At 32.6% G+C, this 13,757-nt stretch overlaps 2 protein-coding genes across 4 annotated transcripts in view; both read right to left on the bottom strand.

The window, feature by feature from the left end:
* Positions 1-3,517: 3,517 nt before the first annotated feature.
* LOC115244187 (adrenodoxin-like protein, mitochondrial) lies at positions 3,518-5,436 on the bottom strand. Of its 2 annotated transcripts, none has more exons than XM_029821638.1 (4): positions 5,192-5,436; positions 4,874-4,925; positions 4,236-4,483; positions 3,518-3,814 (listed from the first exon to the last, which is right to left on the bottom strand). In XM_029821638.1, the coding sequence occupies exons 1-4, from the start codon at positions 5,295-5,297 to the stop codon at positions 3,714-3,716; spliced, it is 507 nt and encodes a 168-aa protein (XP_029677498.1). In that variant the 5' UTR covers positions 5,298-5,436; the 3' UTR covers positions 3,518-3,713. The 2 variants fall into 2 exon arrangements, with proteins under 2 accessions (XP_029677498.1, XP_029677499.1); XM_029821639.1 differs by having other exon boundaries at positions 4,236-4,396.
* Positions 5,437-7,203: 1,767 nt separating this feature from the next.
* LOC115244223 (phosphoribosylformylglycinamidine synthase) overlaps positions 7,204-13,757 on the bottom strand; it is a 12,210-nt gene continuing 5,656 nt past the window's right edge. Inside the window, exons 5-9 of one of the 2 annotated variants that reach the window (XM_029821693.1) lie at positions 13,586-13,698; positions 13,104-13,348; positions 12,013-12,589; positions 9,747-9,888; positions 7,204-9,502 (exon numbers count right to left, since the gene is read on the bottom strand). In XM_029821693.1, coding sequence (XP_029677553.1) covers positions 7,555-9,502; positions 9,747-9,888; positions 12,013-12,589; positions 13,104-13,348; positions 13,586-13,698 — 3,025 coding nt within the window. In that variant the 3' untranslated portion in view covers positions 7,204-7,554. Of the gene's footprint in view, positions 9,503-9,746; positions 9,902-12,012; positions 12,590-13,103; positions 13,349-13,585; positions 13,699-13,757 lie in introns of both variants that reach the window. The other variant, XM_029821692.1, reaches the window with a different exon arrangement.

Below are 13,757 nucleotides of genomic sequence, written 5' to 3'. Positions count from 1 at the left end.
TAAGAAGCACAATAAAAATGTTAAACATATTCATATTTTTGATAGAGAGCTTCTTTTTGATTATTTAAAATAGAGATTTATTTCGCGCCATTTTTTATTTGATAATTCAATTTGAATAAGTGTCTGTTTATTAATTTTACCCTAGTGTAGTTTGCGTGTATGCCAGAAGTACCTTATTTTCGATAGTTAATTACTCGATAATAATGTAGATTTGGAAATTTTAGTTGAAAAATCAATTCCAAATAAACCAAAAGAATCTGTAATAAAAAGGATATTTCATGGTTTTTGATGTGTGTAATTATAATGACACAATCAAAAAAAGTGACAAATCTACATGAAAAAATAAATTGAAAATATACAATAAATTTTTTTGTATGAGACATTGTTTTTGAGAGAATCGATTTTAAAGATTAGAAAAATTAATAACAGCTTTTTTTCATCTTCAATTCTTAGATTGGCGCGTCAGACTTTAATACATGTTATATTCATGTAAAGTATCATTATACTCCAAATGAAAATATTTGTATAGCGTTTAAACAAATAAATAAAAACAATTGCCACTTAGTATTATTTCTTAAGTATTAGTAAAAAAACTTATCCACATGTCAATGTTAAATCTTTGTTTATTTTTTTTAGATTAATTTGAAATAGTGGAGAAGAGATAGAATTCACAAGATTGTCACTATATTTTATCAAAAAATTTATTGAGATTATATATTTTATTGAATTGTTATTATTTTGATAAATGTAATTTTTTATGTTAGTATTTATTTATCTTTTATTTCACTACAAACATATTAAGTTGTATGTATATTTATGTGTACAACGATATCGCATGAAACTTTAATCAACTATTGTGGAGAATCCTATAGAATTCTCTAGAATCTCCACAATGACAGTTTAAAAATACCCTTGTGGGATACTGTAGCACTTCACGCGCTAATCTAAGGGTTAAACTCGATAGATCTTTAATAATCTTGCGTAACATGTCACAGCCCATGTATTAGTAGCAATATTTCAAAGTGTGATTGAAATCAGATAAAATTATCCTTTAAAAAAAAGCATAAGAAGAATAAACAGAGAAAAATCTAAATTAATTCCATATGATATAACAAAGTTATATATAAAATATTAAGAGCACATCTTTCTTTCTCAGAATATTATTAATTGTTCAATTTTAAAAAATTTCCCTTATGAAAGAGAATTCTCGTGTGAAATACATACATATAATGAATTTTAATGTAAATATTTATTCTGCAAATCTCATATTTAATCAGAAATTTCAAAAGTTGTCTTGCATAGGTAGTTTTATATTACAAGTGTGCTTGTATCTTCTTCGAATATTACAATAGGAACTTTGTTGATATTGTAGATATCAGATTGTTTACTGCTATACAAATTAATAAATTTTATGTAAACTGCGCATATTACTATTAATTTTAAGTATTTGGCTGGTATATATTTGTAATATAATATATAATTACACTTGTATATATAATATTTTATTAATGGTGGAAAATATTTTTTTAATACACATACACACACACATATATACATACATACAGAACAGTTCCATTTTATATTGTACTACTGAGTATATATTTTTGAAACCACATATTTTTAAAATAATGATTTGGCTAAAAATTATATAGATAAATCCTGTGATTAACATAGTTTTATTTCAAGACAATTTTAAGATTTCATCTATATTTTTTATTTTTAAAAGAAGCATATAAGTTTTTTTACATATCTATTTTCCCCTAATCATTCTCAAATATTAAAGCAAAAACATCTATAGAAACTCTAAAAAATTTTTTTTCTGTGAAAAATATAGGGAATATTTTAATGGAGTATATAAATACTTCATAAAATATTCCAAATTGTATGTTACAATATATCAAAATCAATTATGAAGCATCTTGTAAATTAATCTGTTTTTTATGATTTTTTTACCTTAGTATTTTTATATGCAAAATAAAAGTAAGAGTCTTAAAATGTTTAAATTTCGGTAATCTCTTGAAACCGTGCTGACTATATACAGTAGAGATATGGCTGTATAATTTTTATTCTCTAAATATATATATTTTTTAAAGTGGGTAAGTTTTTAGAGATATTTAATTGAACAATTTAAAATGGGACATTCTACACACATAAATACAAAGCTAATTTTCTCGACAAGTATGTTGTGATGAAATATACCAAATGAAAAAATGCATGTGTGATAATTCCTACAGGCGTAAATGTAAGTGAGCGTATGAATTTTTATTTAAATTGCTTTAATAACGAAGCAAATATAATAAATGTGATCAAACTGAAAGATTGCACATGTCTATAAAAAATTAAAGTAATATATAAGATAGAAATACAAATTATATATATACACACGCACACACACACAATATAATAAAGTCTGTATGATTAGTCGATGGTGATAATAAAATAGTCAAAAGATGAGCCAGAATATATGAATGTAAAAGATGATGTCAAATAGATAGAGAGTGAAAGCAAAAAGATCGAAGATAAAGAAAGAGACAAAAAAGAGAAAGAAAGAAACAGAGAAGAAGAAAAAAGATCGAAAGAGAAGAAAAAAATAAAAGTATAAAAGAGAACAAAATAAGAAAAGCAGAGAAAGGAAAGAGAAGAATGAAGAAGATCGAGATGAGGAAACAAACAATATCTTACGTGTGTGTTGCATGTGTGCATGAGGAAATAAATAGAAAAGAGTATAATTAGGAATGCAAATATAATGCAAATGCAGGATATTCCATATCTTATTTATATTATTTGGTATATCTTCCCAGGTATTATTCTCATAGTCAAGAATATGGTGTCAACAGTATTTATCATTTTGAGAGAACAAAAAATTAAAGTTTTGATAAATTAAATTTACCAAATCAATATGTTGTATGTATACACACACACATATTGTACATTAGTGTTTATCAATTAATAAACTTTAATTTTTTTACATGATGCTTAATGTCATGTAAAGGCACTTATTTAAAAAAAATCTTTGATATTATAATTTATTAATTGTGCAATGAATATTGGATTTTTATTATATTTCCTATGTTAAAGAGAGAAAAGATCTTTAAAGTTCTCCAAAAAAATTGTAAAACTTGTAAGAAATCATTTCTGGGATATCCTGCGTGTATATTAATCATGTTTGCGTTCATGAATAAACAAAAAAATAATAAGTTTAAAAGTTCTCAAACTGAGAAAATGTTTATGGTGCCTGTTTGAAGTATGATATCTTTAATAATTGTGGCAGCATATAGGTTCGAAAATTAATCGGATATTTTCCATTAATCATATGTAAATGCGGCAAGGAAGAAGAAAAATTAGATTTCTAATTCGCGGATACATTATATCATAAATGTGTTAATATCTTGTAGAAAAAAAGATATGTACCCCATATAAAATTTAGATATATAAGAAATAAATATATTGTATTATAAAGAAACGTTTTTTACACACAGACACACAGACACATATAAATATCGCTTATTATTTTTAGAGAGTTTCTGTGTATATTTATTTCATCTATGATAATATATTTACATATATAAACAAATGCATACACATAAGCAAGAAGAAATTACATATTAATTTCCACAATTATGCTATTTATTATGAAATATATACCCATATACAAATATAATATTTACATGCTTGACTTGGTCGGATGAAAAAAGAAATTAACAGATAGCTTTTTAATGAGTTGGAGTATGTCCATCCACATAGAAATTTCGAGTCGCCTTAGGTAACTTTAGCTCTATGCCATCCAATTCTTTTGTCAAAATTATTTGACAACCTAAAAAAGAAGCATAAAAAAGATTTATATATGTGTGTGTGTGTATATATATATATATACACACACACACACACACACACACATGCCTTTTATATATAAAAGGCTAGGTTCCATATCGAGTCGTAAAAAAAATAATTAGAAAACAATTTTTTCTCTTTTTATATAAAAAATAATTTTTTTTTGCATCTAAAGTATATTATTTTTTGCCATGCATACACACATTCTTGTTCAATAAAATAATTTATTAAATATCAAAGATTCATTTCGTGTATATAGAAATAATAGTAAATCTTGAGAAAATTATCAAAAGGCTGATGGTTTAAAAGAGAAATTTTCTAAATACGAAAAATCTAAATGTATTATTTTACATGGTGCCATCAGAGCATTAAGAGATTACGGGTAATAATAAATCTTGCCATACCCAGCCTAGAATTTTCCTTTAGAAAAGGTGCTAAATCTAAGAGATCTTCTTCTTTTTCCTCAGGAATTGGAAGTTTATCCATATAATCATGGTGTACATATACATGACAAGTTGTACATGCTAAGGAAGCCTCGCATGCTCCTTCCATTTCAATCCCATATCTATGAGCCAAATAAAGTACATTATCTCCTACTTTTCCTTTTATTATAAACCTTTTGCCTTTTTTGTCGATAAAAGTGACATTAACTCTGGAAAGATAATCAATAAAATACTGTTTTCTTATTTATTCATATAGAAAATTATCAATTTATTCTATACTACAATAAATGTTGATAAATAGCAGTACTATAATTAAATTATTTCCAAATCTTATTAACTTTATGTTAACAAAAGTTTATTCTTTTTAATATTAAATCACACATAGCATATAGAAATATAAATTTCATTAATTCTGATTCATATGTAGCATACAAACATAAACAATTTAAAAAACACTTTTCTCTTATTTCTCCAGTTATAGGAAAAAATCATTTTATATAAACTGCCAACTTTATGTTATATAAAAAAATCAGTTTGTAATAAATATGTCCATTTCTTAAATGAATCCTATAAAGTGTAAAAACATTTATTTTACCTACATATCAGCCTCTGTTTTAGGATCTTGCATTTCATATTCACCATGAAGCATACCTGTAATAAAATTTGTTTCAGTTTTACAAAAGGGATAAATATTTAATTTAATCTACTTTCAACTTAGATGTTGTCAAAGATATTATATTAGTTTTTTTTTATATGAAAAATTGTATGAAAAATTAAAATTGTTGGTCAACATATACTATGAGAAATGTAATAATTAATCATTGAAAGTAATGCCAAGTACATTGTAAATACATCTTTTTTTTAATGGATTAAGAACGAGCATCGGACCTTATCTGCAATATTATTTATATACTTACATTTAGACGTATGAATTTCGTGGTTAGATATCCTAACTAAATGGCTTATAGGTGCATTCCGTCTTTGTTTCAGGCAGAATGATAATGATCGTAATATAAATGTCATATTTGATATGATTCAATATTTCACAATCTTAAGACATTCGTATATATTAATCTATTACAATAACCTTTACGTATATCGATATCTATATTGTATGGTCCATAGACATAGTATATCTAGGCCGAGTGTTGAGGAGTGGGGGCTAAGGTGCACGTAGAAAAGGACATATACTCTGTTTCGTGCCCTTGCGTTCTCTCTCACTCGCATGTAGCATAGCGAAAGAGTACGCTATAAGAAATAAAAAAATGGAAATCAAGATTATGATACACGGAGTATCGATAGTAACAAAGCAACAAATCATCAAGTCTAGCAGGCATCCGTCTGACGTATTTTGTATTTATTCACTTTGTTATCTATTATCCTAGTATTATTGATCATCATACAATATTTAATTGCAGATACAATTTTAACTATAATTTAAACATATATATCTACATATGTATATACGCAAGTATAAAATTCTTATAAAGTGGGCGCTTATTAGCCTTGTTGCATTACTGCTCTCACGAGTGGCCAGAAAGCATTTTCAGGCCGTATTTCGGCCGTAAAGCGATACGCTAGAGGAATAAGGATAGCACGCGATTGTCGCTCCTTGTCTGATATTATCTCCCAACAATCGCATCTGTGTGCTCAACGTGTCGGTGTGTGCCTTCACGGACGCTACACACATACGCGATGAAAGAGAGACAAAGACAGCGCATCATCTCTCTTTGTCAAACGATCAGTGTACTACCAGCATCGACAATATCGAAAAGTGGATGTAGCACGGATTTGAACCAAAATCGAAAAGTGGATGTAACACGGATATAAACCAATCGGCTGTTTTATCCGAAAATGGATGTGGCCATGTAGTTCCAGGCGGCGTAAAATGGATGTACGTGACGCTAGTGTACGACCTAGAAAAAGCGTTACACGAAAAACGGCAGCGTGGCGACTCTCATTCTTCTCTCTGATTATAGTATATGTCACGTATACTATAATATCGGGTGCACCCCAGTGATGCCAGAAACGGGTCCCGCGTCCCGGGGCACACGGCTCAGCAATGGAAGGGGTAACGCACAGAAGCGCGAACCGCGTATATGTGGCACATGTACGCGATTCGCGCTTGTGTGCGTTAACCCTTCCATTGCTAAGCCGTGAGCCGCGGGACCCGTTTCTGGCATCACTGGTGCACCCGGGTGGGGAATCAATACGTGACATCTGCTAATTTTAACCGTCGGTTAATCTAACCGGACTTTGTGAAATTGGCCCTAAAAGATTCCATTTTTCGAAATAAAAAGAGTACTGTTGAAGTTCTTCAGAAGAATAGCTGTGATTGGCCAGTTTCACAACTACGGATGTTATTAAACCCGATTAAGGGTGCCGTATAACAGAGCTCACAGTCGAGTATTCTCTTCATACTTGACTGTGATTGGTTAATTCTTAAGGCTTAGGGCTCTTACGACTGCATTGTAGACCCCGCATAAGGGCCAATTTCATCAAGCTCGGTTAGATTAACCGACGGTTAAAATTAGCAGTAATAAACAGCTTCATTCATGTTTATTTCGCAATATGAACATCGTTAAATAAAAAAATACATTGATTAATAAAATATTACAAAGCTAAAGTAAAACAAAGAGAAAGAAATATAGAATATTTTGAGTTATTGATACAATAGTACATACAGAAAATGTTAATATATCCAAGAATCCATTTATCAACTCTAACTTTTCTCTTTTTTCTTCTGTCTCTTTCTTTCTTTCTGTTTCTTTCTCTCTCTTTCTTTCTATGTTTATTTCCAGTACTAGCAGTGAATTTCGGAACACGGCCGTGGTCGCTACGTCATATCCTGCGCGATTTGTCTGTGCGTGACGCTTACAGGTTAGGAACTCGGGGGTATGTATGTGTGTATGTATTACAGATGTTTACATTTTTTTTCTTTTTTTTTAAACTTTATTTCTTTTCTTATATAAACAAATATTAGAATTGACAATTTATCATTTGATTAATATTTATTGTACATTGAATTTTATGCTTACAGTTTTTATTTGTATAGAAAATATACTTTTATTTTATTTTGACATCATGTCAATTTACTATTTAATTTTATTTTTTATTTCTCTTTTTTTTACAAATAATTACTTTTAATATTGATTCCATGTGATATTGATTTCAAACTGAATTGAGAAATATGAAAAAAGATATATATATGAATAAAGTAATAAATCATAACAAAGTTCTTTATCGATAAAACACCTTATCGAATTTGATAAGCAAGTTTTCAGTCGCACTCTTGACACCAATTATACGCATTATCGAAGAGTCGCTGCCATGGTGATGAGACTTCCAAATTCCAATCTACTGGTTTCCAAGGCCATTGCCATATTTGCGTACATCTCTCCGGATGTGGCATCATCGCCAGATGTCGACCATTTTTAGAGCAAACAGCGGCTATGCCATTTACACTGCCATTCGGATTCATAGGATACTGTTCAGTCGGATTGCCGTAATCATCTGTATATCTGATTGGTAAGCAGTTATTTCTTTCAAGAGATTCTAGAACTTCCTCGCGGAAAATGAATCTGCCCTCTCCATGAGCCACCCATATTCCAAGAACACTACCTTCCATTCCTTTTAACATGATCGACGGTGAGTTCTCGATCTTAACAGTGCTCCACCTACATTCGAATCTCTCCGAAAGATTATGATCCAAATAAATTCCTCCACTTTTATTTTTTTCAATGTCTTCGTCACCCACCCATCCTAGAAGACTCATCAATTGACAACCATTGCAAACTCCCAAACTAAAAGTGTTTTCGCGAGCAACGAATCGCCGCAACTGCTCACGTAGAGATGGATGAAAGAGAAAGCTGGCTGCCCATCCCTTAGCAGAACCGCAGACATCGGCGTAACTGAAGCCACCGGGAAAGATGATACCTCTGAAAATCTCCAGGGTGATACAATCTTTTAGCAGATCTTGCATCGTAACATCCCAAACATCGAAGCCAGCTTTTAATAGAGAAGCGACCATCTCTCTGTCGCCGTTGATACCTTCTTCTCTTATCACGGCTACTTTGATATTCTTCTGTGGTATCGAATGAGACTTAACAGGATCGAAACTAAGACGGTAGGCGGGAATGTTTCGTTCCCGTAGTTTAGAAAACTCTTCCAAGGCGCAGGTGACGTTTGTCTGATGACGCTCCAGCTGGTAACTGGTCTCTTCCCAGATAGTCATCGAATCGATTACTGTAGTTCTTAGTGCGATATTACCGCGCACCTTGACGATCACTTCTGAGTTCATTCCGAAACCCGCGGATTTTCCGATCAAGTACACGGGGGTTCTGTAGCGCTGAAACACTTTCATTGCTTCGTCACGATATTTCTCGTCGATCTCTAATATCCAGCCAACCTCCTCGGAAAACAAAATGTTAATGGCAGATGCAGACTTGTGAGTTATGTCGACATTTATCCCTGAAATTCCGGCAAAGCACATTTCTAGGAGGCACGTGATCAATCCACCGTCGCTGACATCATGACCAGCGAGGACCTTTTCATCGGCGATTAATTGTTGCGTGGCATTGAAGGCATTTTTCAAAGTCTCCGCATCTTCAACATCAGGTACGTCATCGCCCAATTGATTATAAACTTGAGATAGGGCTGTACCACCGAGCCGACTCTTCCCGCGAGACAAGTCAATAAAGAGCAGATAACTCTGCCGTCCCGCAGCGGGAGCCTTGAGGTCCGGGGTAATTACTCGGCGAATGTCGGGACACGGTGCGTAGCAAGACACAACGAGAGCGCCGGGCGCCTTGACAACATTTTTGTCGACACGCGTGGCCATGCTGAGCGAATCCTTACCGCCATCGATCGCGATTCCGAGTTCCTTCATCAGTGAACACATCGCCGAACAAGCTTCGTAGAGCGCCGCTCCTTCGCCAGGAAGTTTCGCCGGCCACATCCAATTGCCGCTACACTTGACATCTCGCAGATTCGTGATACGCGCGAATACTAGGTTGCTGAGAGCCTCGGCAACTGTCATTCGAGCGCCAGCCGCTTCATTCACCAATCCTTTAATCGGTTGTTCGCCGATGGACGTTGCGATGCCTTCCACAGAAAAGTATGAAATGGCTACCACTGCAACGTCTGCCAGAGGAGTATGCAATGGACCGACACACTGCTGCTGGGCCACTAAACCCGTTACACAACGGTCCACCTTGTTTGTTAGATACCTGAGTGCGATACCGATCCTTTAATTTTTTCAATATTGATTTTTTGCGTAATGACCAAAAAAATATAAATGCAATAAGAATTATTTTTTAACATCTTTGTTTCTTTCAAAAATATGTAAAAGATAGAAACGCACATGACAAATGAAAACTGGATAAGGAAAACTGCACAAGAGGGGAACTCCAGCTTACGAAGGTTCGTGAACTGGGGTTCTATTATAGAATATAATAATAAAATAAAATATACCGCTTGCTAGCCACCGAAGGTAATCGAAGAACTCTGTCCAAGACGTTGAGAACTGTTAATTCATTGGGCAACTTCATGGGAAACTTTTGCGACGATATCTTGTCCAGATTGAAAATCTTACGAGGCATTTTTCCAAGAATAACTTCTAGTTCCAGATTCACTGGATGCTTGCTGCCATCCAGGCTTCCGTCTTCGTTATTAAAATACTTTGACGCGTGTTCATAATTCTCCTCCTCGGAAACAATGATTTTTCCATTTCCCGTGACAGTGCCAACGAAATTGATGGGGCACTTTTCACGCGCGGCGATTCTCTTTAATAAATCCTCGTCCTTTGATTTGCAAAGAATCGCGTTGCTCTCTTGGTATTCCGCGCCCCAGAGCTCTAATGTACTGATACTGCGATCGCCGAGGTCAAAATTCTTAGTAAAGATGACGGCACCTGCAGGCTCCACTAGTTCTTTTAAAACATTTCCGTTACCGCCGGCGCCCTGATCGTGGATACTAAGGATCGGATTACTATCACCCATTTCCGTGCATGCACGCACTACGCGATTTAATTTCTGCTCCATCTCAGGATCGCCGCGCTGCACAGCACCGAAGTCTAGCTCGGTACTGTTGTCACCCTGCACCTCTACGGAACTCGCTGAACCACCACCTACGCCGATTCGATAAACAGGTCCACCGATCTTGACTATTTTAATAGAAAGATAAGAAAATCATTATATTAATATTTGATAATAGCCTGAATGTAACGCAGAACATATGTTTTGTGTCTCTATCTATAAAGAGTACATCAAAAGTTGACACAATCCAATTTATAGCATATGTTATAAATATGCTTTATTAAATTAAATCGATTTCATTGATGGAAAGTCATTTACATAGATACTAGATGCAAAGAATCTTTCATATGCATTTTTTCCTAACAGATTAGACAATATCGCTAACCTTTCAAGTGTTTCATGCATTCAGAATAATTTTGTTTCACAAGGATTTCCATACAAGACAATTAGAAATCAATGTGATATTCTAAAAAGACAATTTTTGTTATATTTTTATATAACATTAAATTTATTCGGAAAAAATATCCAAAAGAATGTATATATAAATAGTATACTTTGTAATTAATTAATCACTGAAAGAGTCGAAATGGTTCTCCCATTCAAAATTTTTTCCAATTATTGGCCTTTAAATCTTTAGATTTTCAGATTTTTAATTTAAAAGTTTCCTTATATTTGTACATTTTCGAATTTCAAAATATTTAAATTTTACAATCCTTATATTCTAGGATTTGCAGGTATTTTTAAATCTTAAGACTTTGTTCTTTAATTATTTTACAAAATCATTTATTTAACAAACGGTAAAAGAGGGGGGAGGAAAGTATTTAATTATCTTAAAAAAATTTAAATCTTCATTAAAAAAAAATAATTTCTAAAATCGTAAAATGAATAAAAAACGAGAGAAGATTATGCTAGTGATACATATCTGAGACACATTTTGAGACATCCTGCATGAATTCACACGAGCGTGGTATATGTGTGTACGAAATTTATTTAAGTACGTAAACTACCGTCTACTTTATAAAAAAATTGTATGTTTATATTTGTAGATTCTTGGAGTCTTATATTTTAGAATCCTCGTATCCTTGGATTTTAAATTCCTAGATTTTTAGACAAAGCAGATTTCTCAAAAATCCATAAAATCTTAGATGCTAAAACAATTTCTAGTGTTTTGCTCAGATATTTAACGAATTGTGGAAGCTGTAAATCGTGCAAAATTTTGATCCACAATTTTTTTTATTATGTGTAACAAGTTGATCGTCTCAAGACTTTTTTCTATCCAGTTCTTTTATAGATATTCTATATGTGAGTATCGAATTGTTAACATACATCTTATGATCACCATTTGTAAACAGTAGCTTTTTAATGCACAATTTTGTAAGAATGTGAGAAAATCGCATTTTTTATGTAATTTCTCTTAATATCTCGCAAAAGGATTTTTCTATATTTCTGGTATAAAGAATCGAATATTCACAAGCTATCATATATAATTTCCATTTTACTATTTTTTGAAATAATGAGTGGAATCCAGATTTATATGTTGCAACATTGATATATGCACGAAAAATTCAAAGAAATTAACAATAGTTATAATTAATAATAATTAAAGTGTACAAATTTTTCGCGCATAACTTCGTTATCCGTTTTTGCATTTACATATAAACCGGGCTTCTTAAATAATAATAATAATATTAATCCAAGAATAACTTCTAGTTCCAGATTCACTGGATGCTTGCTGCCATCCAGGCTTCCGTCTTCATTATTAAAATACTTTGACGCGTGTTCATAATTCTCCTCCTCGGAAACAATGATTTTTCCATTTCCCGTGACAGTGCCAACGAAATTGATGGGGCACTTTTCACGCGCGGCGATTCTCTTTAATAAATCCTCGTCCTTTGATTTGCAAAGAATCGCGTTGCTCTCTTGGTATTCCGCGCCCCAGAGCTCTAATGTACTGATACTGCGATCGCCGAGGTCAAAATTCTTAGTAAAGATGACGGCACCTGCAGGCTCCACTAGTTCTTTTAAAACATTTCCGTTACCGCCGGCGCCCTGATCGTGGATACTAAGGATCGGATTACTATCACCCATTTCCGTGCATGCACGCACTACGCGATTTAATTTCTGCTCCATCTCAGGATCGCCGCGCTGCACAGCACCGAAGTCTAGCTCGGTACTGTTGTCACCCTGCACCTCTACGGAACTCGCTGAACCACCACCTACGCCGATTCGATAAACAGGTCCACCGATCTTGACCACTTCCATACCCCGTTCTGCTGAAACCTGACAAGGAATAACGTGTCCAGTAAATGATTTAACAATATATATTTTTTTTCAGCGAAAAGAATTCTTTATTTACAAAACAACAAAACTAGGGAATCTAAAACAATTTCTTCGAAATTTGAAATATAATTTTCATAATATATATGTAGATTTTTAATTAAATACACATGTGTAAAATAAATCATATACATCCATTTACCATAATAAGAAATAATTTTTAAAAAATTCTATAGGTATATGTTTTATCAATATATATTATCAAATACAAGTAATGGTTAAAAAAAAGAAACTAATTATTTATTTCAATGTATAATATAAACAAAAATGTGATTTTTTATATCATGACTAAATATGATAGTAATAAGGGGCAAAAAATTGTTGTGTTAACATATGATTTCTAAAAATTAATAATGTATAATAATAATAATAATGAAAGATAAGTGGTTTAAAGAAATTAATCGTTCTCGTAAAAGATAGTCTATCTACAATACTTAAATAAATCTTAGAATCTTACCTTATTAGTCAAATTTGCATCCATCGTTCCTAAACCTCCACTGAACATTATAGGCTTGATCCATTCTCGTCTAATTCCCGCATAATTCGTTGCTCCATAAGAACGCGCGAAGCCACATACGACAGGCTCTCCAAATTTGTTCCCATAATCAGAAGCGCCGTTACTTGCTTGGATTATTATTTCTAACGGCAATGCCATGTTATTGGGATAAACTGCATCCTTCTCCTCCCATGGCAAGTCATAGCCTGCAAAAAATAAATGGGAATAATATAAGGAAAAAAATTCAATATTAAATATTTAAGAGTAGTCTATTTAATAAATAGGATATCTGATTATACCGATAACTATGTCATTGCTTATTCATAAATATGAATGAATAATCTGTAATCCAAGGCTGGACATGTGAAAAAACCAGCATTACATACAAGGATTGGTTCAATTCGGTTTGGTTGGTTTAATTATAAAAATATTATAATATATACCTGAAATATGAAGATTGCCAACACTGTAACCTGCAGTGCCTGCTATGTAATTTCCTCCTCTACCGATTGCTTGAATGTCTCTTAGTCGCCCTCCAGTACCCGTTGTGGCACCACTATATTGCAGTATTACACACTTCATATTTCACCAGGCATATATATATATATATATATA

This window comes from Formica exsecta, unplaced genomic scaffold, assembly GCF_003651465.1.
Source record: "Formica exsecta isolate Colony F162 unplaced genomic scaffold, ASM365146v1 scaffold80, whole genome shotgun sequence".
Taxonomy (NCBI): Eukaryota; Metazoa; Arthropoda; class Insecta; order Hymenoptera; family Formicidae; genus Formica; species Formica exsecta.
Note: the sequence above shows the minus strand (reverse complement) of the source record. Positions and strands in the feature narration are given on the sequence as shown.